The following is a 26,913-nucleotide window of genomic DNA, read 5'->3' on the forward strand; positions in this document are numbered from 1 at the left end:
AGCATGCTGCCATGTTTATGGTGGGTGTGGGAAGGCCACCTATTCATGGACTTTCCTCTCAGAACAACCCCCTGACCTGACATGCCCGGTATTCACATTAGCTGGGCCTTTTAATCCCCACAGCGAGCCTTGGTTTGAAATTAAGGAATCTCCCAAGCAGTATGGGATGCAGTTAATACAGAAAGGTGGAGTTTTGTTTTGTGTTCAGAATTTGAGGTTTGAATGATAAATACTCTGCAACTTTTGTGATGTATATAGAGAGACATAGTTTTTTAACCCGGCGGAAGAACCATGCAGAAAGAAGCCTTTTTAAGAAGTCGTGGTTTATTAATACAGTAGCTGATCTGGGAGCATAACAAAGGTTCTGTTGTGTTATTGTATATCAGAGCCAAAAAATCCCTAAGGAGTATATCTCTAGCATCATGCCTGGGGGATTATGCATGCAACTGCTGTTGCCAATAATGAGTCGTGTGGCTAATCAGCCATGCACAGCTCTGAAACGTTTCCCCTAGGGACGGATCCTAATAGGTGCTCTTCATACTCCTGAGCTACTGAGCGTCTTTAAATCCCATCCTGGTTAATGGAACATGTGGCCATTAGGCACTTACCAAAGTCAGACCCTAGATGTCCAGCTCTGGCAAAAAGAAGTCAGGGAAAATCAAAATTAAGGCTGAAGTGCTGTCCTTAACCTGCTCTGTTGTGTCTAGCATCCCTGATAGGGTAGGCAAGACTAGCCATTATGCAGAGGAGCTTCCCTTACCTGCTGCAACATGCTATGCATAATAAGTGGAATTAAAAATGTATAACAAAAAGAAGTCTGTACTGTGTTTATTTTCTCACTGGTTTCCTGGTCATAGGCTTTTAATTTACACATCAAAATCCTTTTTTCTTTTCTTTGTTTTCAAACTGCCAGCACTACAGCTCTTCCTGAAATCTGAAAAATCAAGCCCTGTTCTTCCTCTGAGACCATAACACAAAAAGATTCTGAGATCAGAATCTTATCTGTAATCAGAGCAGAATCCAGCTCGCTCTCCCACAGTTGTATTGGCTCTGAATTGCCTTGAATTGGAGCTTGGGGGATTTATGCCAGCTCATGCAGTCTCAAACTTGAACCCCAGCCTAATGCCAGGTTTATAAGTACAGCACTGCAGTGGCGCAGCTGTACCGGCATGGCTGCTCTGCTGCAGCACGTGTGGTGGAGATGCTCTATGCCGCCTGGAGAGAGCTTTCCTGTTGGCATAATAAACATGCACTCACCTCTGTGAGGGACATAAGCTATGTCGGGGGAGATGCTCTCCTGCCAACATAGCGCTGTGCACATGAATGCTTAAGTCGGTGGAACTTACGTTGCTCAGGGGGGTGGAACATTCACATAAGTTTTGCCAACATAGGCTGAGTGTAGACAAAACCTAATCCTGGTATGAATCCTGCCTCTTCAGATCCACTCTAGGTTTAATAGTGTATGGCTACACTATAGGCTCACATGAATTGAGACCATCTCAGTTAACTTTTCTTGATTCAGGCTGACGTGACCATACTGTAAACTAACAATTGTGTGTCACAGGATGCTGTCATGGCCTGCACGTGACTTATGTTAGATGCAATGACTTCTGGAAGAACATATCCCATAATTCATAGCATGACTGCAAACCACACCACTCTAGGAATACTTTCACTGGGTATTGTGGGAGAACCTGTCTGCACTCACTGGGGATTATGGGTAGAAAGATCTAAACCCAGGAATTTCTACAATCCATATAGTTCCGGGAAGCTATGCTCCTTATTTTATTATCTGGCCTGTATCGTAACTGGTGTCATGGCATAGATCCCACAGAGGTATGACCCGCACACAATATTGGCAACTTTAATAGAGCTACTTTCAGTTTGGTGAAAGGCAGTGGAAACAGGTGCCATGATGTGGGGGAGAGGGGCATTCCAGCAGTAGTTGATTCCCCAAAGCAGACAGATATAATGCTGAACATGCCAGGTACATGTACACATAGGCACTGACTTTTGGTTTTCCTGGTAGGTGCTCCACCCCGCTCCACCCTGAGGCCCCGCTCCTGCTCAGCCTCTTCCCACGAGGCCCTGCTCTTGCTCCATCTCTTCCTGCCCATGCTCCCCACCCCTGAGGCCACACCCTCCACCACTCACTCCTCTCTACCCCCCTCCCCCGAGCGCCTCCTGCCAGCCGCTCACTGACCAGTGGCCAGCCCTGGGCCCGAACCACTGTGGCTGGTGAATGCAGAGCACCCCCTATTTTTTTCATGAGTGCTTGAGCCCCAGAGCACCCATGGAGTCGGGCCTATGCATGTAGAGCTGCAGGAAAGGCCTCTCTGGTGCAAGTGGGTGCCATCTCTAGTACTGGCCCTGGGCACGGAATGGCAGGAGTGCATCATCATGGAGATATAGGTTGACCAGCATCTGGAGCTTCTGAATGAGGAAGGTCACATTCCTGGAGCTGTGTGAGGAGCTCACACCAGCATGCAACACCGGAATGTGAAGATGAGTGTTGCCATCCTGGTCCAGAAGCACATGTGCCTGTCATTCTTTCGAAGCAGCCACTCCCACTTGCTACAGATCTGTGGGCCACCAGGCTGGGGCTGGCAAGTCAGCTATGGATGCTGTGGTGATGTATGTCTGTGCTGCACCTACACATGGGGACAGTAACCAGTGTCCCTGATCTCACAGTAGGTATTGAGCTACCCCCTCAAAGTGAAAATGGGTCTATCAACAGGAAAGAAAATTCTCATGATGCAGGTCTTGGTCAACATGGGTAATGATAGAAGTTAGCAATAGAGTGAAGGGACTGTGATATGATGTATACTCCATCCTGGGTCTCAATGAGTTAAGTGGTGCTGAGATTTCAATTTGTGCTCCTGGACAGTGGGCAAGGCCCAGTTAAAGATGAGTTCCAGCTGGGGAAGGAACTGAGTGGTTTGTATAAAGAGAGGAAATCTTAGGAGCCCAGGGGAGCTATAGGGAAAAATCTTTGTAGTCCTCTGAGTAGTAGAGGGTGGAACTTTGAGAGCTCCAGAGAAGCCACTGGGGTGGAGTATGCTCTGGTGGTGAGCCTTGGCCTGGACCTCCAGGGAAGAAACCTAGGAAAGGCTTCAGCTGCAGAGGAACTTCAGGAGGGAGCCCTGATGGGAGAAGGCAGCAAAGGTGAAGGAGACTCCTGAAGTGGGCCTGAGAGACCATCAACTGACAGGCAGATGCCTGGAGGTAGATGGAAGTGGAGGATCCAGAGTAGAAACAAGACTCCATGAAGGTATTTGTTGAGTCTACATTCTGGAAAAGAATGAAGAGCTGTGGGGGACCAAAATGGGTTAGCTGTCAGGGTGGTTAAGCACTGGAATAAATTGCCTAGGGAGGTTGTGGAATCTCCATCATTGGAGATTTTTAAGACCAGGTTAGACAAACACCTGTCAGGGATGGTCTAGATAATACTTGGCCCTACCGTGAGTGCAGGGGACTGGACTAGATGACCTCTTGAGGTCCCTTCCAGTCCTATGAATCTGTGAAAATGCCATCCTAAGGGAGGGGGCAGAGGTTGCTTTCATTGCAGTTTTTGTTTTGCTTTTGAGTTTGGTTGAAAGACTCCAATGAGAAGCCCTCCCATGGGCAGCCTGTGACTTCTGCGTTTAGGGAGACTGGGCATGACCATTGGAAGCTCCCTAAACGTTGGGGGGCACCAGCACCTAGACTGTGGCCCTGCTCTGCCCTGAAGCTTGTCCCTGCTCAGCCTCCTCCCCCTGAGGCCCTGCCCACGCTTCACCCCCTCTCCGCCCCAGGCCTTGCTCCTGCTCGGCCCTCTCCCCCAAGGCCTCCCTGCTCTCGTCTCTCTGCCATCTCCCCTGTGGCTCCCCTGCCTGCTGCTTATGCCTCTCTGCCTCCAGCAGGCGGGGGGGACCTTTGGAGGGGGTGGAGAGGCACAAGTGGGGGGATTTCTAGGGAAGAGGTGGAGCAAGAACAGGGCCTAAGGAAAAGGTGGGGTGAGAAGAGGAGCAGTGCGTGTAGGGCCAGGGGTAAAGAGGACAAGCGGGAGTGGCGTCTTGGGGTGGAGCATAGGCGGGGCCACGGGTGAAGAGGACAAGAGGGAGCAGTGCCTTGGGGTGGAATGTAGGCTCGGTGCCCTTTGGAGGTGTGCTGCATCCTGTTTGGGGAGGCTTAGCCTCCCCAGGCCTCTTATACCCACCACCCATGGCTGGGGCCACTGCTCTGACAGAAGAGTGGCATGGAAGAGGAGTCCTGAAGGGGTGGAAGATACTGGATGGATGACCAGTGTTGTGTGGACTGTGACAAAGTTAGGCTGGACAACTGCAAGAGCGTGGTATGTTACAATGATAAAGGCCCTTTTCTCTATACGCTGAGAAGGGACTAACTCAGGACAAGTAGGGGCACCTGAGTCCAATTAAGGGCTGCCTGAGGTCTTTAAAACACCTCCTCTGGTAAGAGAGAGAAACTGCTGGCAAGAGCCTGTCCTCCTTCCTACAGGAGAGACAACCAAAGCTCAAGTGAGCTGTAGCTCACGAAAGCTTATGTTCTAATAAATTTGTTAGTCTCTAAGGTGCCACAAGTACTCCTTTTCTTTTTGCGAATACAGACTAACACGGCTGCTACTCTGAAACCAAAGCTCAGTGGCTGTTTAGGGGAAGGACTGATACTCCAGGGCCACTGACAGGATGGGGGTGCACACACACCCTTCATTCATATTTGTGAGGTTTTTTTCTTTTGTTTGGTGGAGGAGCTCCAGGCCTCCCTTGCACATACTGATAAATAAACACCAAGAAGGAAGTTAAACGCTGACCAAAATGGGGCTGATTTACTCCAGGCCCTGCCACTGCCAGAGGCGGAAGTGCTAAGTTGAGGGAGATGGAGGAGGTGCTTTGCCACAGGGACAGTGATACCCAGGAAGGTGACAGGTTTCAGAGTAGCAGCCGTGTTAGTCTGTATTCACAAAAAGAAAAGGAGTACTTGTGGCACCTTAGAGACTAACAAATTTATTAGAGCATAAGCTTTCGTGAGCTACAGCTCACTTCATCGGATGCATTGAGCTGTAGCTCACGAAAGCTTATGTTCTAATAAATTTGTTAGTCTCTAAGGTGCCACAAGTACTCCTTTCCAGGAAGGTGAGAGACTTCACACTGATCTGGCTGGAGGGCTGTGTAATGAGAAGCGGCTGGAGCGCCCATTGGTGGAGGGTCTTGATGAGGCAAGCCTGCCAGGCCACAGGAACGTACTGGGGTGAGTGCACTCTTCTACAGGAATGTTTGCATCTTCTTTACATTTTGAGGATGTTGAAGAATTGCTTTTATTTATTTAAAAGAAAAAAACCAATTCACAGGTGCCTGTAGCTATAAGGTTCCTCTGTACATGTGCCTTGTGGAATGTTCCCAGCATAGCTGGCCTCACCAGCTGGCACAGACCCAGCAAATGATGACTGAAGGTAACTGAACTTACAACAAATAATGAAATGATTACTGCCAGCCTGTTGCTGGGTGCATGGGGGTGCTGATACCCCACTTCAGCTCTGTCTGAGCTTTCAGCAGTTTGGGTACATGCAGCCTTTTAGTCTTAACTCACCCCAGAGCTCTGTGTTAACTATCTAAGCATAGTCTAGACAGGACTCCCAGCTCTGATGTCCCACTGCAAGGTGGAGACATCACTCTCTGAAGTTGAGCTGGTCCCTAGGTTGCCCAAACTGTGGCCTTTCCTTGACTTCTGGTGCAATGGAAAGTTTCTTTCTCTACTTTTCTTTGTCCAGATTCAGGCAGGCTTGTGGCTGGTGATGTCTTTTATTTCAGCAAAAACAACAAGGAGTCCTTGTGGCACCTTAGAGACTAACAAATTTATTTATTTGTCAGTCTCTAAGATGCCACAAGGACTCCTCATTGTTTTTGCTGATACAGACTAACATGGCTACCACTATGAAACCTGTCACCATGCAAGGGTTTTATTTCAGGGATGGTTTTCTTTTTCTTACCAGTGCTTATGGTAACTAAGACAGCTGTGTGTGTGTGTGTGTGGGGGGGCCCTCTATGGAGTCGGATGCTTCATGTCATCTGAGCTCCCCTTGCTGAGGAGCAAAATGGAGGGTTTTTTTTCCTATCCTACTCTCTAGAGAGTAACTAAGGGTTGATGTGTCCTCGTGCTGCTGCTGGAAGCCAAATCCCTTCTATTATTGCCAACCCCAAATGTCCCCAAGACACCTTGAGTGGCTTAAAAATCAAGGGTTGGGTTTTTTTGTGGGTTTTTTTTTAAATTGTGTTCTTTTTGTATTGCCTTCTGTGGTGTGTGGGGTTTGAGTTTTTTGTTGTGTGGGTTTTTTTTAAAAGCCTTTTAATGTGCACTTTCATCACATTTTCCAGCTTTGCTTTGCAACTATGAGGGCTATTAATGTTAAAGAAAATGAAATTCTCACTTAATCACAGGACTGCAGTAGCTAGGGCTTTAAGCAAAACACCAAATATCATAAACTTCTCAAGAATTGGCACCACTGTAAACATTGTGCTGGTTTGGCCTAGGTGTGCATATCTGGATGGTTCTAGATATATGCAGACAGTTCAGAATTTGGAGTTGATTGTCCAAACAACTAGCCCTATAACTCCTCTTCCTTCTCTCCTGTGTCCCAGTCCCCACTGGCACCTTGGGTCCCAAGGTTAGGCAGGCAAGTTCCCTTTCATTTTCTGTGCTGCTGACTGATATGAGAGAGCTGCTTTTCAGAAGCCCCAAAAAGGGGCAAAGGGGTTATAATTTTATTATAATTTATAATACTATTGTGCCTAGAGGTCCCAGTCTGGGATCAGGCTCCTATTGTGCTAGGTGCTGTACGCGCATGCAGTTGAAAAACAGCCCTTGTCCTAAACTGCTTACAGGCTTTGCAAGGGGAGGACAAGCTAACAGTGAAACCATCCTGTTTAATAAAATATGTTGGGCATAGAGCATGGTGGAGAGTGTTAATGAATGAGACAATAGAGGAGAGTGCAGGGAAGAGGGGACTAGAGCAAAAGAGGAAACTGGATATTGATGGGCTGGGAACTATGGAAGGACTAGGTAACAGGAGAAAGAAAAGCAAGCAGGTGAGCACAGTTATTTCACAGGTTTACCCCAAAACTGCCAATGCCAACCTTGGCTACAAGTCAATAAAATATCACTGGGAAGAAGGGCTAGAAAAGCAGCAGGAAGGTGACAAAAATGCAAATTAACAAGAGGGACAGCAAAGGGTTAGCAATGGGGTTGGTGGGGTGTTGGGAAAATATTTTTTGTGACAAATAGTTACCGAAAACTCTTTCCTTAACTAAAGCTTGAACTTTGACAAAATTGACCTTTTTTGTACTTTCTTTTTTAAAAAAAATCAATTTTGTTGGAAAACATTTTTGACCAGTTCGTTAGGAATTGTGTGTGTTTAGTTTTTTCGTTTTTTAATAAGTGTTGTGTAAAAAGAATGTGACCAAGACTCAGAGATAACAGTATGCCTGGCCATTGCTATGCTTATCAATGGATTATTTAAATTCATCTTCATAGAAGAATTTTCTTTGTTTGCTCTCCACACAAGGAACTCTTTAGCTAGACTAAACAGAAATGGTTTCTAATGTAAATAATTGCTATCCATGCCTTGCAGAGTACAAGGAAGATTAGAGATGGGTTGTCCTGTGAAAGCAGGAGGAGAAGGAGGTGAGAGTGAGTGGAATTAAAGCGGGGGAGCCAATAAGGTGAAATGAGATCAAATTAACATGGTGGGAGGCCATGCTTCCCTTCTGGCCTACTGCTGTGCATTGAACTCATGGGGGCAATTAAGCCCAGAGTTCGCTGCCTAGGTGGAATCTAGTGACAACCCCACACAGTTATGGGCAATAGCAAATGTATGGTGTTGGGATCATAGCATTTTCTGCTGGCCCATCTGGTCTGATGTACTTTGTCTGGAAGCAGCTGATATCTGCTGCTCCACAGGGAGGTAAAACCCAAACACCTTCCCCACCTCTCTTAGGTACCTAATTCAACTATGTGGTTGGGGTTGGGGGAAGGGTTGGATTCCTGCTTCACCCCAGTAGAAGCAAGCTGCCTCTGTATGTTTGCTTATACCCATTATTTTCACTTTTTCTACTGACTGTAAGATCTTTGGGGCAGGGACTGTAACTTCTTAGGTGTGCATACAGCACCTAGCACAGTCAGGCCCTGCTCCTGATAGTGGGTTCTCACTGGCTGCTGCCATATAAAATAATGGCTTAAGGAGTCCAAATCTGAGAGACGTTCTTAAGGCCTGGATAAGATGGGCTTTCTTAGGCAGTGTAGCCTAGTGGACAGAGCACTAGACTGGGATGCAGGGGGCCTGGGATCTCTTTCCAGCTCTTCCCCTGGCCTGTTGGGTGACCTGGGCAAGTAACTTCCCTTTTTGGTGCTTCAGTTTCCCCATCTGTAAAATGAGGCTAATGGTACTGACCTCCTTTTGTAGAGTGGTTTTGATCTACTGATGAAAAGTGCTGTATCAGAGCTAGATATTATTTAGTTGTTGTTAATTCTTTGTGTGGGCCAAAAGAGAAGGCATTATACAAGCCTTCTCCCCACCTGGTCACAGCCAGAGACTGCAAGGTTACTGATCTGCATCCACTGATGCTGTTGGCAATGATACAGGGTCTGCCTGAAAAGTTGCTTGTGGAAACCTAGTATAAATTGACTTTCACACTTTATTAAACTTTAACTCTTTGCTTTGAATTTCCAGGATTTTGAATATCTATTGCTTTGTAATGCCAGTATGCTAACATGCTCATTATTTGTATTCTAATCATATACAAAAGTGTACTGTTTTAAAGGTGCATATTTACAACCTTAAGCCTATTGTAAAGCTTTTATAAAGGAGTAGATACATAATTTTATCTTTCTAAAGGGTTTTTTTCCACCTTGGTCTGGGTGCTTTCTTGGTCTGTGGTTTTTTTTTTTTTTGAAAGATCTGGGGTATTCATGTTGTATAAGGTCAGCCTGTGCAGGGGTAAAAACCTTTGGTGACTAATGAATTTGGCAACGGACTAATGAATTCTGTAAAGATCACCAAAGGCAGCCAGAGTATTTATAACTTCCTTTTTTGAGGTGACTGTCTCCAAAGTAATCGTATGCATTAGATCTTGTGAAGCTCTTGTGAATAAAAGCGTTCTGAAATTTCTAGGGCAAGCTGGCTTTTAAATGTGACTGGGGGAAGGGAATATTAGACCTCAAAGAAAAAATGTAACCACTATGGGGGTTTTCAGGAAGTTGGAGAAACAAGCTTGCTTGACGGCCCCTCAATTTTGTCTTATCTTCTGTAACCATAGATCAGATCTATGCAGGTCAGCCTGGGGCCAGAGCAACAATTCTGTCTGAAGGAGGAAGGATGGTTTTGCACTTGTAGCTCTTGACTGGGACATGTGAATGTTGCTCCATACCCAGCTTGTCCACAAGTGTCATGTGTGAGTTTGGGCAAGTCACTTGGGGTGAATTTCCAAAAGCAATGGGGAACCAATGAGAGCTTTTGAAGAGAGCTACCCTTCATCTGTTTGGGCCTCCATTCCCCACCCCCTGAAACCTGGCCATATTTCCCTTGTCTGTTTAGACTATAAGCTCCCTTGGTCTGGGTTCGTAATGTGCCTAACAAAATGGGACTTTTCTCAGTTGTGGCCCCATGCGCTATTGTAATGCTAAATGAGCAAGATCTATTTTTCCTCCTTCCAACTTCTTGAAGTCTCATAATGGAAAGCCTGGTGTACTATAACTACAGAGAGCAAGCAGTGCCCTTGTAATGAGACTTCATGGCAGTCCTATGAGGAGGATAAACATAAACTGCGGCTCCCAGAGGGGAAGCAATATACCCAAGGTCACACAGTGGATCAATGGCCAGAGGTGGGAACAGAAACCATCCTTTCTGCTTTCCAGGCAGCTGCTCTAAGTACTAGTCCCCACTCCCTCTCCCTTTGCTTAGCATCCTGCAGAGGAGTGTTACCGGGCTTTGAGTTGTAGCTATTGTGCCTCTCCCTGGGAGTACTGTTACTGCTCTAATAAATTTGTTAGTCTCTAAGGTGCCACACGTACTCCTTTTCTTTTTGCTCCAAGGGAGAACACAGCCAATCCCCAGCTGGATCAGCCTTTCCCCACCGCTTTGACTAGGATTTCAAAATGTAAATGCCTCTGGGGTGTCTTGGACAACACCTGGGCAGGGGAGACCCTCACCTTGTGGTCTGGTAGGAGAGACCCCAGCCCTCCTGCTATCTCTGGGGGGGGCCCCTACTTCTGGTTGCCTAGAGTGCTGGGTGGAGGGAGACCCCCCCAACCCTTCCTTGTGCTATATCCCTTGGGGCCTCGGGGGGGAGACCCCAATGAGGACCCTATACCCTGGCTGGCTGGAGCTCGGGCTGGGGACTGCCGCCCCCCACCCTTCCCCCATTTCTCTGCCTGGGAACTTGACCCCTCCCCTCCTGCCCAGCCCCTCCCCTCGCCCGCCGCGCACGCCGGCCCCTCTCCCTGCCCGGCCCGCTCTCCGGCCGCAGTCGGAGGCGAGCGCTGGGGGGCAGCGGCCCGGCAGGGAGCGAGCGAGCCCCGGAGCGGAGCCGCCGGAGGGAGCCGCGCACGCCTGCCTGCCGCTGCGCCCCGGGGAGCAGCTCCATCCCTGCCCCGCTCCCGTCCACCGGGGCTGCAGCTGCTGCTGCTGGGGGGCCGGGTGGGGGGCAGCGTGCCCGGGACCGGGGGCGCAGGAGATACAAAGGAGCGGCCGCTGCCGGGCAGGCAAGGGGGGAGGCGGACACAAGGTGGCATCCTGCCAAAGGGCTGCGGAGCCCCCCCCCATAAACCCTCAAGGCAGACCCAGCTGGAGACCACCCGTCACACTCCCCCCGCGTGGAGGACGGCAACCTGGACACTGACTCTGTGTGGTTCCCTCCCACTCCCCAGGGGAAATCTGTCCCAGCCGGGGAACGAGCCTAGCTCTTGGAAGCAATTGAAAACACTTTTCTTCCCACCCCCCTCCCCCTTTTTTTTTTTTTCTCTTTTGCTTTAGCGGAGGGAAAAATCTGGGCAGTGTTCGTTGTCATCTCCCTCCTAAATATTAGGGATTTCCACCGAAAGAGGGATAAGAAACCTACCAAGAGGGGGTGAAATCTAGGGGAGGGGAATATTTTTGGAAGGAGATCCACGCCCCCCTCCTCCCGGTTTTTTTTTTTTTTTTTTTTTTTGGACATTAAAAAATTCTTATTGTGCAGGGCACAGGTTCCCAGCTTCCTAGGAAATCCTCTGGATGGTGAGGAGCTGATTTGAAAGAAGAATAATAATAATAATACAAGGATACAGCTGGGCCCTGTTTGCTTTTCCTGGTTTTTGTGTGTGAAGATGCTGTCCTACAGCGTGCTGGATGCAAATGTGGTGGATGTGGAGAAAAGGAGAAACCCTTCTAAGCACTATGTGAGTACAGACAAGATGACATGCTTACCCTCTGATTCATGTTGCATGCTGTAGCAGGGAAAAATCCTATTATAGGAGCAAATGTGTTAATTTATTGCCCCATCATTCAACAAATATTTACTGTGTTTTCAAGAGCATGTAGGTAAAGTGATATAGGCTGGATTGTTCTCTATGTGCCCCAGTAAATTTCTACAAAACACTTTTTTTTCTGTGCCAAAAGCACCCCCTCCGCCCCCGCATTGGAATTTGCAAATGTTTGATTTGTATATTAGTAATCTGTTAAACTTAGAATTCTAATGGGTGGACCCTGCAAGTCACTCACCATAACTGCATCTTGAGCCGAAACTCCAGTGGGGAGTAATATTTTAACATCTGCTCCCTAGATTATAAGAGTGTAAGAATTTGCATTTTTAGTATGTGCAAGACAGGGTGCCTTTTAGAGGAGCCCCTTTAAAATCCGTGCAGTTGAATATATTCCAAAGTAGTTCTCCCAATTTTGTAGTTGATAGTTTTCTTATATATTGCTGGAGTACTGTGAAACCACTTTCTCTCTAGTGCTTGTTTAGGACTGATTCTGCTCCAGTGGGTGAAGTGCTAATCTGGGAAATCCAGGTTCAGTTCCCTGCTCTGCCTCAGATTTCCAGTGTGACCTTAAGCAAATCACTTAGCCTCTCTGTGTACTAGTTCCCCATCTGCACAATGGGGTGATAGCACTGATCTACCTCTGAGAGGAGTTGTGAGGCTAAATACACACAAGATTGCAAGATGCTTAGATACTATGATAATGAGTGGTCATATAAGTAACTAAGACAGAGACTGTTTAATGGAGGTGGCCTTCTATGAAAGGAGGAGAACTATACTTGATAAGTTCGTACACTATATATGGGGGGGGGGGGGGGAGAAAGAGTCCTCTTAATACAGGAGCAGCTTAATAAGTGTGGCCTGTCATAGAGATTTCACTGTAATTTTTCCCCCACTAGTTTTTCATCACCCCAAATAGATTGCATTGATGTTGCTTTGTTCTCTTTTTGTCTACTTCCTTCCATTGTTAAGGTGGACTTGCCCTACTTGCTCAGCAAAGGTCCAGTTCAGCATGGAAGGGGTCCCTTAACTCCCTTATTAAACCCTCATCCAATTCAGTAAATTATGCAGTGCTTGCTGTGCTCCAGCGGGGAGCAGAGCAGGACACGGCTGTTGTAGGTTTCTGGAGTTAGCTAAGGAGGAGGTTCTGAGGCATCAAGTTAGCATTTTGCTTGTTGGTCTTGTAAATTTTAAAAAGACTTCATGCTTTTGAAATGTGTATTTGCCAAGTTGTCGAGGCAGACTCAACACTTGTTTCCTTTTCATGTCTGCTTCACCTTCTGTCTTCACACCTCACTGCTAAATGGAGAAACCATCAGACAGGATTGCTGCAAACCCTCCCAAGATACCAGTATTGCAGTATGTCCCTCCCTGTTGTGTGGCGGTGTTGCCTAAAGCTGCTGATGGCATGCAATAGAGTATGCTCTTCTGTGCCCTGTGGTTGAAACATACACATCAATTAGACAAGGCTTTTGAATTTTCTAGGTTTGTCGGGGTTTTAGTTATATAACCCTTTTTGTATGTTCTTCTCAAAACCAACATTCCTTTAGTGGACTTTCCTAGAAGAGTTGATTTATAGAAGATGAATCGGTCATCATGCTTCTTACTATGCAGTGTAGTTGTTGCCCTGTGGGTCCAGCTCAAAAACCAGGGCAAAGCTCAGGGCATGGTTTACTTTGGTGCTTAAAGAAAAGGAGTACTTGTGGCACCTTAGAGACTAACAAATGTATTTGAGCATAAGCTTTCATGAGCTACAGCTCACTTCATCAGATGCATTCAGTGGAAAATACAGTGGTAAGATTTATATATACACACAGAACATGAAACAATGGGCATTACCATGCATCCGATGAAGTGAGCTGTAGCTCACGAAAGCTTATGCTCAGATAAATTTTGGTCTCTAAGGTGCCACAAGTACTCCTTTTCTTTTTTGCAAATACAGACTAACACAGCTGCTACTCTGAAACCTGTAAGGAGAGTGATCACTTTAGATGAGCTATTACCAGCAGGTAGGGAGGGTGGTATTTAAGCATTCTGAGCAGTTAGCCTGCAGCCACCTCCCCTTAGGGCTGTACTCTTGCTAAAGCTCCTAGCCTAAGTAGTTATAGGTCCTGTGTATGCTAAGAGTGGAGATCTTAACCCTGATATCTTGTCAGATTTCCACTTGAGCAGTTGCACTCTGTCTACTTATTCCTCCATTGTTTCATGTTGGATAAAGAGTTGTTCTTCATTTCCTGTGTAATGTTGTTTGTACGGCTGCTGTGTGCCTCCCCAGAGGTGCCTCAAATTTATTGCTGTGTTGTGATTTCTATGTAGAAGTTTTTAGTAACATTCTGTAAAGCACTATGAACTTACAAAAGATGCTAGATAAGTAAAATCATAATTTCTTGGTCCCTAAAAAGAAACCTACAAAGGTATATTTTTATTCTTTATAACAGGATATATGTGAAAGATCTAAAAACAAAAGCATTTACAGTTTGAAACACAACCTGTTCCTCATTCACCTACCTGTCAAGTATTCTGATTTTTTTTAATCTGTTTCCACAGCAAGAGTTGACATTGTATCTTATACAACTGTCTCAAATCTCTTCTCCTCTCAGTTGTTCAATTGTCACTCTTGACACTTTCAGGGCAATTTACCGATTTCTCCAATCACTAGAGTCGTCCAGGGAAGATAAGACCAGAATTTCGAATGTGTCTTTTTGTTAGTTTAAACTAAAACAGCAAAAAAAAAAAAGGGCACAGCTTCTTTTCTCAGCATCCTCACCCCTGTTTGCAGGTTGCCTTAAGTACAGAGCTTGCTCTCATGCATCCTCACCTAAATGCGCAGTATTTTTTGGGGACCATACAGGATCTTTTTGCGTATTTGACATGCTTAGATTTGGAATCTCTTGGTGTGCGGTGGTGGTGGTTTTTTTTTTTTAAAGGCACAAGTTTATTTGTGGTTTACCTACAATACAAAGAAGAAACATAAAATAACTTCTTCTCAGAAAAATTATCTTCTCCATCCATTTCCAACTTTGCATCTGATATCAGGCCAGGTCTATACCAGAGTTTTGTTGGCATAGCTGTGTTGGTCAGAAGCGTCTGCGTGGGAGAGGAAAAAAAATCACATCCCCTAGCCAACATAGCTATGCCAGCGAAGCCCACAGTATAGATGCAGCTATGCCAACAGAAGAGTGTGTCTGTTGGCATAGCTAATGTCACTGAGGAGGTGGTGTTACTGTGCTGAAAGAAAAACTCCATCTGTTGGCATACACCATGTCTCCCCTGCCAGAATAACTATTCTGGTACTACTCTACAGGCAAAGCCTTTGTAGAATAGACAAGGCTTCTAGCAGTGCAAGTATTTCGTATCTCTGGTGTTTCCCATATCCTCAAATTAATGGCCTGACCATTATGTCAGCTGCTTTCTCCTCCACAGCTGACCAGATGTATGGTGATATGCATTATCCTAGTGTCATCACTGTACTCTCGAGTACTTATGCTGAGATATCAAGGTAATGGACACACACATTGGTACAAATTTTCTCTTAGAGCATCATTTGGCTTCCTGTGACAGTGGTGCTTGGTTACAGTACAGTGCATAGGCTGAGAAAAGGTAAAATGCCAGATAGAACTGGTTAGACCCTCTCTGCAACTGAAGCAGTTAAATGTGCTGCTGACTCCAGCCATCTGAGAGTCACATATATTATCTATAATTCCTTGCCAGAGTAATTATTTCCTAATGTGATCTCCACATGATTCACACTATAGATATTGCATGAATTCCTGTAAATAGAAGCTGTGACCACTTCACCCGAGCTGTTTGAACATGATTGTCAGCCAATGCATGTGATTGATAATCTTTTCATGTCGTAAGGGAACAAGTGTTTCTATTCAGATGTTCAACTCTTTGATTGCCTCTACTGTGAAGGGAGGGTAGGAGTTGGCTCAACATTACAAGCAAGTTTGTGCAGGTTAAACTAATTATTGTAAAATGTGGGCATTTCTGAAAAACTGACTAATATTTCACCAACTTACTTGCCAGATCTGCTCCCCTTGTGTATTCAGAGTCCTATCTACTTCTTTTAATGACAAAGATCCTTGCTATTCTTGTTAGCCCTATAGAGCTAACATGGGAGCAGGAGCTGGATTCCATTCTGGCTTATGCATCAATGGAATAGTTAAATAATTCCAGTTGCAGGACTGAATTTTGCCCTCTGTCTTCAGGGGGGCTGCACAGGTATGACAATATGTGGCTGGTTATTGATGGGTTAAAAATGGCTTACCCCAACTTTCAGACCTCTGGTTGAGTTTGCAGGACTGGAGATTGCAAGTGGATGCTTTTTTTTCCTTTCTAAAGTGGACAAATCTGCTCTGGAGTTAGGGGGGACGCTAACAAACATGAAACCCCACGAGGCCTCTGATTCAGAGCTGTTCCTCAGACAAGAATATTCCTTTGTATGTAAAGAAGTATTCCTGCTTTTAACTGAGTTAATTGTTCACAGTGCCCTAGATATGGGGTAGCATTTTCAAACATGACTTAGGAGCCTGAGTCCTGCCTGCTGTCAAAGGGACCTAGGTCTTGTCTAAAGAAGAAAGTTGCATTGGTTTAACTGAAGGTGTAATTTCAACTCAATTTAGTTAAGCTGGTGTGAGTGATCTGAGGCCATGTCTACACTACAAACTTTGGCTGGCAAGTAGCATTGGCATAAAGCTGCCAGTTAGTATATCACTCATCCACATGTATAGTCCATTCCTTGCATCAGTGCTACATGTACTCATCAGGAGAGCTTGTGTTGATGCACATCATGGGTAGGTATCAGTTTGCAATTCACTACCATGCAGTGCACTGTCTTTTGGAAAGTTTTGGCAATGCCTGGTGGGACAGAAATAAGTCACCTGGTGTGACTGGGAACAAGGAGTCAAGTTCCCACCTTGCAATTTTCTCCATCCCATAGTGTCAGCCATAACTTTGGAACATTTAAAAAAAAACCCCACATGGCCCTCCATGCTGCCGGCCATCTCTGACAGAGGCCTGGAACCTGCACAGCTCTGCACTATTGTCCTGAGCATTGCAAGCGCAGGACACATGATCCTCCAGTATTTGCAGAGCCGTAAGAAGAACTGCATCAGTGGGTAACATGACAATTTCATAGAGGACAGATTGCTGTGGGCCATAGCGAAAACCAATTCAAGGTTGTTAACATTCATGGTGCAGCTGCAGATGGTGGAACACTGCTTCCAGATCTCAGAAACAGGCACTGTCTGGTGGGATCATATCTTCATTCAGGTGTGGGACCATGAGAAGTGGCTGCAGAACTTTTGGATGTGAAAGGTCATGTTCCTGGATCAAGGTGCACCAAGTTTGCCCCAGTCCTCTAGTGCAGGGATACAAGAATGAGAGATGTGCTGTCAGCAGAGAAACTAGAGGTGATCGCACTGTAGAACTTGTATTGCCAGATTGATAGTCAATGGGGAAACCATTCTGGAGTTGGAAAATCCACTCTAATGCCACTGCCATGCAAATGTGCAGAGCCATTAATTTTCTCCTGCTGTGAAGGACTGCAATTCTTGGGAATGTGCAAGGTATAGTGGATAGATCTACAGCAGTGGGGTTCCCAAACTGAGTTGGAGTGATAGGTGGTATGCACATCCATATTTTGGCACCAACCCATCTTGACCCAGAGTATAGCAACAGAAAATTGCTTTTCCAAGGTTATGCAAGCATTGGTGTGTCACTGGTGACATGCCGCAGACATCAATGTTGGCTAGTCAGAGAAAGTGCATGATGCTCGTATCTTCAAGAACACAGGACTAGTCAAAAAGCTGCAAGCAGGGACACTATTTCCTGACCAGTGGATTATCATTGACAACGTTGAAATGCCAGTAGTGATCGTGGGGAATCCAACTTGCCCCTTGCTCCCATGGCTCATGAAGCTGCACATCAGCCTCCTGGACAGCACCAAGGAAAGATTAAATTATCAGCTCAGCTGGTGCAGAATGTCAGTTGAATGTGCTTTTGGTAGATTGAAGGGATGCTGGTGGTGTTTACTCACAAGGCTGGATTTCTGTGAGGAAAATATCCAAATGGTTATAGCTGCTTGTTTCCTGCATATTATCTGTAAGGTGAAGGGGGGAGAAGCTGCCCCCAGGATGGAAGTGCAGTGGCTGTCTGCTGAGTTGGAACATCTAACAGCCCTTGTATTGGATGAGATCAATGCAGAACTATGGCTGAAGGCACGCCCTCAGCACATCATTGTAATTGGAAATACATATCCAAGGCTCCTTCCTCTGCATTGGGCTTGCCTGTGCTTGACTGCTGGGACTGACTGGACTGCCATGGAGTCTCAAACAGGACATGGATCTCAGCATAGCTGGACTCCCCAGTTGCATGTCCCTCCTCCTCACTATTTACAGCTGGGGTCCTCTGAGGTATCCACGGTGGTCCACAGGGTGGTGGGGTCTCCACCAAATATGGCGTACCACTCTTTGTAAAAGTGGCAGGTGTGTGGCTTGGCACTGGATTGGCTCTCTGCCTCCCTGGGCTTCTGGTTTGCCTGTGGCATTGCTTCTCATCCTTCTTGTACCCCTTCTCCTGCATCCCCCTGTGCAATCTGCTTGCAGATGTCAACATTTCTAGTGCTGGTCTGTAGCTGTACCTGCACAGCCTCTTCTCCTCGCACCTTCCAGAGAGCCAATATGTCCTGTCTCCTCCAGGCTGGAGAGTGCCTGGAGCACATAGCTGGCACAGTCAAGAAATTTACTAGGTGTGTTAGCAAAGCTGGGCAATCGGGAAAAGGCATTTCAAAAATTCATGGAAGCTCTTTTCTAAAGGGGATGGGGAGGCTTCCTCTCCCAGTGCGCCCGCCCCCCAGCAGTGGCGTTCACAATTGTGACCCAGAGCGGTCAGTGTTTGGGTATTGTGGGACAGCTGCTGGAGGCAGGGGTGGTGGAACCTTCCCAAAAGCAGGGAGGCTGGGGGTCCCATCCTCTCTATTTTTCTGGCCCTGCCCTTTCTCTCCCCCATCCCCCCCCAGGCTCCAGCAAAACCGGAGTGGGGGCAGGGAGTCCGGATCCCTCCACCTGTTTGGAGGTTGGGGGGGTCCCCGAGAGCAGGCCCCTGGCCCATGTCCCCACCCTCCTCCCCCGAACCCTGCCAAAGGCAAGTGGAGGGTCTGCCACTCCCCACAGATGCCCAGGTGGTTCTTACCCCAACTGGCTTGCAGCCTGGTGGCGGGGCTGAAGAGTTGCAGCCTGTCCATGGTAAGAGCAGGGGACTGCTCTTGGGGGAGGCGGGGGGGATCCTGGGAAGGTGGAGGGTCTACAGCCCCCCACAGCTGCCCATGCTCCTGCTGCTGGCTGGAGGGGGGGGCGAGGCTTTGGGGGTGGGGAGAGGGGCAGAGGTGGGGCCCATGGTGAAAAGTGGGAGGACCATAGCCCCTCAGTCCTTCCAGCATTCCTGGCTGGGGGACTGTTAGGGTTGACATAAGTAATGTAGAGTTTACACTTCCCCTGTGTCGACCTCAATGTGTCAATGATGGCTCAGTACTGTTAAGGAAGGTGATGTTACTGCTCTATAATAGGGCATTAATGTTGCTAAGAGACAAATTTAAGTGTAGAGACATGCATGACTAGGTCGACGCAAGGTGGCGTATGTCGACTTGACTTTGTAGTGTAGACCAGGCTTTATTTTGATTTAAACCAGGAGTGTGTCTGTATAGGGTTTTGCATCAGTTTAACGAAATTGGTGCTTAAAATTAAGTTAAATGGGTGCATCTTGTACATGTAGAAAAGGCTTTAGGCTGCTAAGTCATACAGGCACTTCTGAAAATGTTACCTATAGCTAAAGGTGCTGTACAAACACTTGGGTCCTGTAAGCTGCCTTCCGCAGGCAAGCTCCTTCACCTGCATTAAACTTCCCTGACTTCAAAGGAACTGTGCAAGGGTCTGTGCGTGAAGCAGTTCACAGGATCAGGGCCTTAATCACTGTCACAGCATCCCTGCTGGGAGCTAGGTCTGTATTCTGCTTCTCTTACAGATGGGGAAATTGAAGAGAAAAAGGCTAACTGCCCAAGCTCAGTGACGCGGTGGGGGAGCTGGTGATAGAACTCAAATCTGCTGTCTCTCAGTCCCTTGCATTCAAAGACAGTCTGGCTACTCATTAAAGCATCTGGTAATGGATTAAAATACACAACCAGAAAAGTTACAAGCCCTTGGATTATATCATTGTATTCTTAAAAGCCACTTCCCATTTCATAAGGATTAAACAGGAAGGAGGATTCAATGCGAAGGAAGTGACATACCAGCTCTCTCTCATTTAGTCATTTTGGAGGAAACAGCTGGACTTTCTACTATGCTTTTTTTTTTTTTTTTAAATCTGCCTTTTTAATGTCACTTCCCCTGAGTCAATGCCTGCTAGCACAATAGGGAGCAGTTCTCGGGGATGACAGGGAAGAGTAGGGGTGCTGGAAGGCACTTGAGAGCTTTGTATAGTCTTGGTATTGTATAGCCAAGTGATACCATGTTGTAAATAAAACTGATACCTTTTTGCCTTGGGTATGAAGTATAAATCATTCATGAAGCACAGAGTACTGCACAGTAACCTAATACTGGCTTTTATAAAGCTTCATTAAACGACATCTCGACTACTTAATAGCATCCCTCATTTAACACACACAGAGTTTTGTTTGTGAATATGCCAACTTCAAACATTCATGGAGCTTTAAATGGTTGAGGGAGAACAAGTGCATCTGTGACCCCTGGGCACTGGAGTTCACAACTGCAATCAGAGAAGTCGATGTTGGGCATTGTGGAATATCTGCTTGAGAATTGTTGTCAACCTAGGTAATGTGGTGTCTACACTTGCACTGTGTAGACCCCAGTACATTGACCAGTTTACTAACAGCTATTAGAGACTTCTCCTTTTCTGTTCATCACAGGAGAAATGAGTTTTGTAAGTTATAGTCAATGACTTGCTTCTTAGAGCAGCTAGTACTGGAACCCACGTAAGGGGAGAAGCAACTTTTGATTTAGTCCTAAGTGATGTACAGGATCTGGTCCAAGAGGTGAATATAGCTGAACTGCTCAGTAATAGCAACCATAATATAATTAAATTTAAATATAAGTGCTGGGGGGCAAATACCAAAAAACCACCCCAAACAAACCTCACCACCACAGTAGCATTTTATTTCAAAAAAGGGAACTAAACTAAGGGAAGCTAGGTAAAAGGTCACAGCAGTGAAATGCCTGCAAGCTGCATGGTAACTATTTAACAACACTAGAGCAAGGGTGGCCAAGCTTACTGACCCTCCAAGCAGCATATGACAATTTTCAGAAGTTCAAGAGCTGGAGCACACCTGCCAGGACTTAGGGTTTCAGCCCCACAGGAGGCACCTGACAGGGCTCGGGGCTTCAGCCCTGCTCCTGCTGAAGTCCCAAGCCCCGGCTGATGTGCCCCACAGGGCTGAAGCCTCAAGTTCCCACCTCCCAGCTGGGCAGAAGCTGCTACCTCCCCACCCTGCTGCAAGGCAGATGTCCTGAGCGCTCTCTCCCCGAGCTCTAGTAGCTGGAGGATTGGGGTGGGATGGACGGAACAACATGAAGGGGATTTATGCATACTCACCAGATTTTTGACCCAGATTGGTGAGAATTTCTGTCTGCCATCTGACAGCTGTCTGGTCTCAAGTGAAACAAGCTGAGGGTCTCAGTCCAATTACTACTGGAGCAGATGCTGTCATGTTGGGCTCTCTTCTTGCAAGAGGTAGTCCGTCAGGCTCTCCAGCACTAGGTTTGAGATAGGAAAGTGTGCACAGTGGCTGTGATAAGTGGAGTCCTGTAGTCGCCCAAGGCTATCGGTCTAGCAACTTTCCCCAGCATTAAAAACACTTGGAACTGATAAACAAACAAGAACTTGCTAAGTATTTTCCTGGAGGGAAGCCACAGGAAGAGCAGAGCAGGTTAAGTGATCTTCCCTTTCACTGAGCATATCACAGGAAGAGGCTACATGAGAGTTCAACCTCTTCCTGAAAGGATTAAATTGAACTCTTAATCTAGCTCCTGAGAGCAGGAAAGAGGAAACCCAGAAGCTGTGGAAGGAAACTTTCTGTGAGCATTTGCGGACCTATGAACAGAGTAGACCAAGGGAGCCCCAGTCTCATTTCTAATATAGTATGCTGTTTTAAAAAAAAAATATGGTGGCTGAGGTAGGGAGGTTAAAAAGCAACTGATAACATGTGCAGTACCAACTCAGTTGTTTTACAGTAATAATAATATCCATCTACCTCTTCTCATTTTCAAAGTGCCAAACACACTGCTGACCCCCCACCCCAGCTCCCTTGGGTAAGTAGGTTGGGGTCCACCTCATTTTTACAAATGAGTAAACTGAGACACAAGGGGCTGTTGAGCAATTATCCTGTGATTTCACAGTAGGTGGAGCTGGGATTAGAAACATAGCAATTCCTGGTCCTAATATCAATTCACCCCACCACTCTGTTCTGTCACTTATAAAGCCTTAGCACCTGTGTCACTGGAGTGGGGGAAACACTGCACCCTGTGTCCTAACATGCGCTGCCATGGCCAATCCCAGTCAAGGGAGGTTTATTCTTTCTTAACCATTGTTAAGAAACAACCAGAATGCAGTCTCCCAGCTGCCTACTAGCAGCCCTTTACAGGCCTTGGTGTAGCCCAGCCCCCTTTAATTAGCTGGATTGGGCTCACGTGCTCCAGTCATAGAATCATAGAAGATTAGGGTTGGAAGAGATCTCAGGAGGTGATCTAGTCCAACCCCCTGCTCAGAGCTGGACCAACCCCAACTAAATCATCCCAGCCAGGGTTTTATCAAGCTGGGTCTTAAAAACCTCTGAGGATGGAGATTCCACCACCTCCCTAGGTAACCCATTCCAGTGCTTCACCACCCTCCCAGTGAAATAGTTTTTCCTAATATCCACCCTAGAGCTCCCCCACTGCAACTTGAGACCATTGTTCCTTGTTCCACTGAGAACAGCCTAGCTCCATCCTCTTTAGAACTGCCCTTCAGGTAGTTGAAGGCTGCTATCACTCTTCTCTTCTGAAGACTAAATAACCCCAGTTGCCCCAACCCCGTAACCATTTCTATTGCCCTCCGCTGGACTCTCTCCAATTTGTCCACATCCCTTCTGTAATGGGGGGGACCAAAACTGGACGCAGTACTCCAAGTGTGGCCTCACCAGTGCCAAATAGAGAGGAATAATCACTTCCCTCTATCTGCTGGCAGTGCTCCTACTAATACAGCCCAATATGCCGTAAGCCTTTTTGGCAACAAGGGCATACTGTTGCTGCATATCCAGCTTCTCATCCACTGTAATCCCCAGGTCCATTTCTGCAGAACTGCTGCTTAGCCAGTTGGTCCCCAGCCTGTAGCAGTGCATGGGATTCTTCCTTCCTAAGTGCAGGACTCTGCACTTGTCCTTGTTGAACCTCATCAGATTTCTTTCACATCAGTCCAGGGGACCTGGGTTCAGTCTATCCATAGGGACCAGCTACCCTATGGCAGCCTGATCTTGACAGGTGTGGAGCATCTGCAAAGCTGTATGACTTCAGTAGGAGTCAATATGTGCTTTATATTCTGATTAACACACATTCCCAGCTCATGGTATCTTTTGAATAAAACTCTGACTGTAACCAAGGTATTGTACCACCATTAGTTCATATGTAGGCTCAGCAGGCTGATGGGTTTTTGTTGTGGGGGTGTTGGCCTATATTCAACTTCTTTGTATGAGTTGGATTAAAAAACAAATAACAGACCCTTTAATAATAATGATACCTAGCTCTTGTATAGCACTCTTCATCAGTAGATCTCCAAGTGCTTTACAAAGCAAGTCAGTATCATTATCCCCGTTTTACAGATGGGAAAACTGAGGCACTAAGTGGGAAATGACTTTCAGAAGGTCACTCAGCAAACCAGTGGCAGAGCCAGAAGTAGAACTTATGTCTCCTGAGTTCCAGTTCCACTCCTTAAAATGGTGTGGCAGATGCACTAGTGATTTCTCCCTAATGCTGGCAGGTGCGAAGTCATAGTATAAGGACAACAGACAATGTTTTCCCCGTGTTAAAAGGGGTTATTTTACTGTGAAGGAAATCTTGCTATTTCCAAAGCAGTCTGAGCTACTGAACCTCCAGAATGTCTTCATTTTGGATACTTAAGGTGATCCTCAAATCATCATTGCTGTAGAAAATACATTGTTTAATTTTTCTTTAGAATCTGCCTACTTGGTAGTAGGCAGTTCTGGATGGTTGACTCTCCACTCATTTCTGAGGTGTGTAGCGGGGACTTCACAAATCAAGCATGTAAAATGCTGAAATTAAAGATGTATATTATTAATCCACTCTTCACTATCTACACTAAATTTAGAGTGAATTTACTGCTGGATAGAAACCAGCATGGAGTTCTGTCTATACCCACCTGCACCCTATCCTGTGCATATGTGTCTCTCTGTCCCTGAGAAACCATCCCGAGAAGGAGAATGGGTTATTTGTATTGCAGCAGTAGTTTGCTAGCCCTGATGCTGCTTTAATGGCACATTGGTCTCGAACTTCCATTTCAGTGCACAGACTCTGCCCTGGACAACTCCACATCAGCAACTGTAGTGATCTGCATTTTAGACAGGTACAAAGAGAGAGACTCTGTCCCAGACAGCCAGTGTACAAACCAAGGGTGGGAAGGATATGTTACCCATTCAGTCCTTGGCTGAGGTTGCTAACCAAAGCAACCAGTTAGTGACAGCTATGTTGGTGGATCTTCACTCTGTTCCTAGAAGACAGATGGAAAACCCACCAGCTCCGTTCATACAAGATGCCAAACAGCCTGAGACAGCAATGGTTGTTGGTCACTGTTGACCGGGAGCTAGCTTAGAACAGATAACCCAAAGATGATAAATTCTGTGATCCACCCTGAATATCCTGGCCTCTCCAGTTTCTCTTCACCGCAGGCATATTTCTAAGTAAACAGGAAACTGCAGCAGAATTGTGCCCAATTCCTGTTACTAAAAGGAAAAGACACTTTCTTAAAAGCACAAATGGGTAGCAAAGGGTTAAATGAAAGGTCCCGCAGGGGACCAAGATGACATGGCAATATACTCTAACTGACGTACTGGTGAGTCTCTTAGTGACCTCAAACTCCTGGATGGTCTCCAGGAGAGCCTGGCCCTGCCCCAGTGACAATAGTCTTTAATTTGTTGGCCTGTCAGAAAGCTGTTAAGTCACTTTTTTCAGAGCTCCATTTCCAACCCTTTGGATTTCCCTGCTAGTAAACTTAGCAGCATGTCATCGTTTTAACAGAAGCCAGGCTTTGAAGCCAAGTCAGCAGCGCTGGAGTCAGTGAATGCCCATTCATTGTAGGCCATTATCTGAATTCCCAGGCTTTTTCTTCTCAATATGGTCTGTGTCTTGCGCAAAGTGCTGGTCAAAAGCCCAGTGCAGCCTCATGGGAAAACTTTGAAGAGGTTCTAGAAACCATGGCCAGTGTTGTCAGTGCCTGAAGACAGGGTCCTGAATCCCCAGGGAAAAGTGCTGTGATTCTGAGAGCTGCAGCTCCCATTGACTTCAGTGGAATTTATGGATACTCAGCACTTCTAAACTCAGGCTGCTCTTATTCAGGTGCCTAATTCGAGGTACCTGGGTTTGAAAACTTTATGTGCTAATTGTTGCTATTAGAAATTTTCTTCTTAAATAGAGAGAGGCCGGAACTAAAACCTTAGAGTAGAAAATGCCCAAGCTTTGTGAGGGTTTAGATCCACACCCAAACATTGCACCAGCCCTCCAACTCTAAATGTAGCAAAACAAAGCTTTGGATCCAAATGCTCCTTCACATAGGTGGGACTTGTAGCCCAAATTTTGGCATTCCTGGTTCATGTCTTGTAAAAAATGCCAAGACATTTCTATTTTGTAGCTACAGTTGTGGTAGCTTCTTCATTTGAAACCTTGGTCTTTTCTGGGGCTGTATTAGGCTGTGGAACTGTCTCCCAAGAGAAAGAGTAGAAATTAAATTACTTGTGACATCTAAATCTATACTGGACAAAGCTCTGGAAAACAGATTATAGGGAACAATCTTTCAGGGACCCCAGTGGATGGATCAAGTAGTTTAATGGGGTTTTCCCCTTCTCTAACTTCTGTTAATATCATACCATGCAGAAGCACATTAGGATGTTTCTGTTGAAAAGATCAGTTGCCAAATTAACAATTAAGATAACGTTAGGTTTCAGAGTTAACATAGAAACTAGAGTTAGGGTCCTTCAGACCTATTGTTTTAGGCGGCCTGTAAACCTAAGAAGGCACCACTGCATCAGGTTGCATTGCAAAGGTTTTAATTGCAACCTTAATGTCCAGGAACAGATCATTTTTAAAAAACAAAACAAAATGATACTTGGGTCACATCTACACTAGCACGCGTACAGTGGCACAACTGTACTGATGCAGCTGCGCCACTATAAAATTGCCTGTGTATCTGCTCTGTGCCGACAGGAGACAGCTCTACCGTTGACATAATAAAACCACCTTAAAGAGTGGCGATAGCTATGTCAGCGGGAGAGCGTCTCCTGCCAATATAACGCTGTGCATACTGCCACTTATTCTGGCAAAACTTAACGTTGTTCAGAGGTGTTTTCTTTCTCCATATCTCTGAGTGACATAAGTTTTGCCATCATAAGTGGTAGAGTAGACATGGCCTTAGATTATAGTGTCTCCTGAGCCAGAATACTGTGATCTATTTCTGTTGACTCTGAGCTCTGTCCAAAATTATCTCTTAATTTAGCCAGGTAGCCTGGAGGCAAGAAGACTTCTGCCAGCTGGGTGGGGATGAAGGAGGGGACCCTAACTTGTGTGCAGATCCAGTATTCTTCCCTCCTGGGCATAAGCGGCTAATGGAGAAGCAAGAGTCAGGCTCTTGGCCACAGGGTAGGAATTATGGCATAATCAGGTGCTGTATGGAGTGAAATGAAATTGCTGCCTTCCCAGCATATTCCTCAACTGTAGCACACCAGCCAAGCACCCTAAACCCACTGCAGGTTGCTAATATTAGAGCTGTAGAGTAATGAACAGTTAAGGTTAGAAAAAACATTAAACACACATAAAGGAAGTGAACCTCATATCTTCACTTGCAGTTCCTACCTCTGCTGCATTGTACCTCTCGGTTTGGGATGCTATCACACATTTAGAGGCCAATGCCATGCATCTATGTCTTGGCAGCTGGAGAACTTTTGCTTTCCAGCCTCAGATCAAGTGGCAATTTATTTTTGTACAGGTCTAGTGGCTGGTATTACTAATAATACATGTGCATGCTTTGAACTTATCTGGTGCTTTTCATCCGTGGATCCCAAAACACTTTTAAGCCTCAGCTCCTCTTTATAAGGTGGGTAAATAAGAGCGCCTAGCAAAATATCTCCTGGTAGGG

General features: G+C 46.1%; 1 protein-coding gene across 1 annotated transcript in view; it reads left to right on the top strand.

Moving 5' to 3' along the window:
* The first annotated feature begins 2,967 nt into the window (after positions 1-2,967).
* SH3PXD2A (SH3 and PX domains 2A) overlaps positions 2,968-26,913 on the top strand; it is a 406,607-nt gene continuing 382,661 nt past the window's right edge. The window contains 4 exon segments of the mRNA XM_038409643.2: positions 2,968-3,271; positions 4,835-4,918; positions 5,133-5,247; positions 11,226-11,424. Coding sequence (XP_038265571.1) covers positions 11,353-11,424 — 72 coding nt within the window. The 5' untranslated portion in view covers positions 2,968-3,271; positions 4,835-4,918; positions 5,133-5,247; positions 11,226-11,352.

This window comes from Dermochelys coriacea, chromosome 7 (assembly GCF_009764565.3).
Source record: "Dermochelys coriacea isolate rDerCor1 chromosome 7, rDerCor1.pri.v4, whole genome shotgun sequence".
Taxonomy (NCBI): Eukaryota; Metazoa; Chordata; order Testudines; family Dermochelyidae; genus Dermochelys; species Dermochelys coriacea.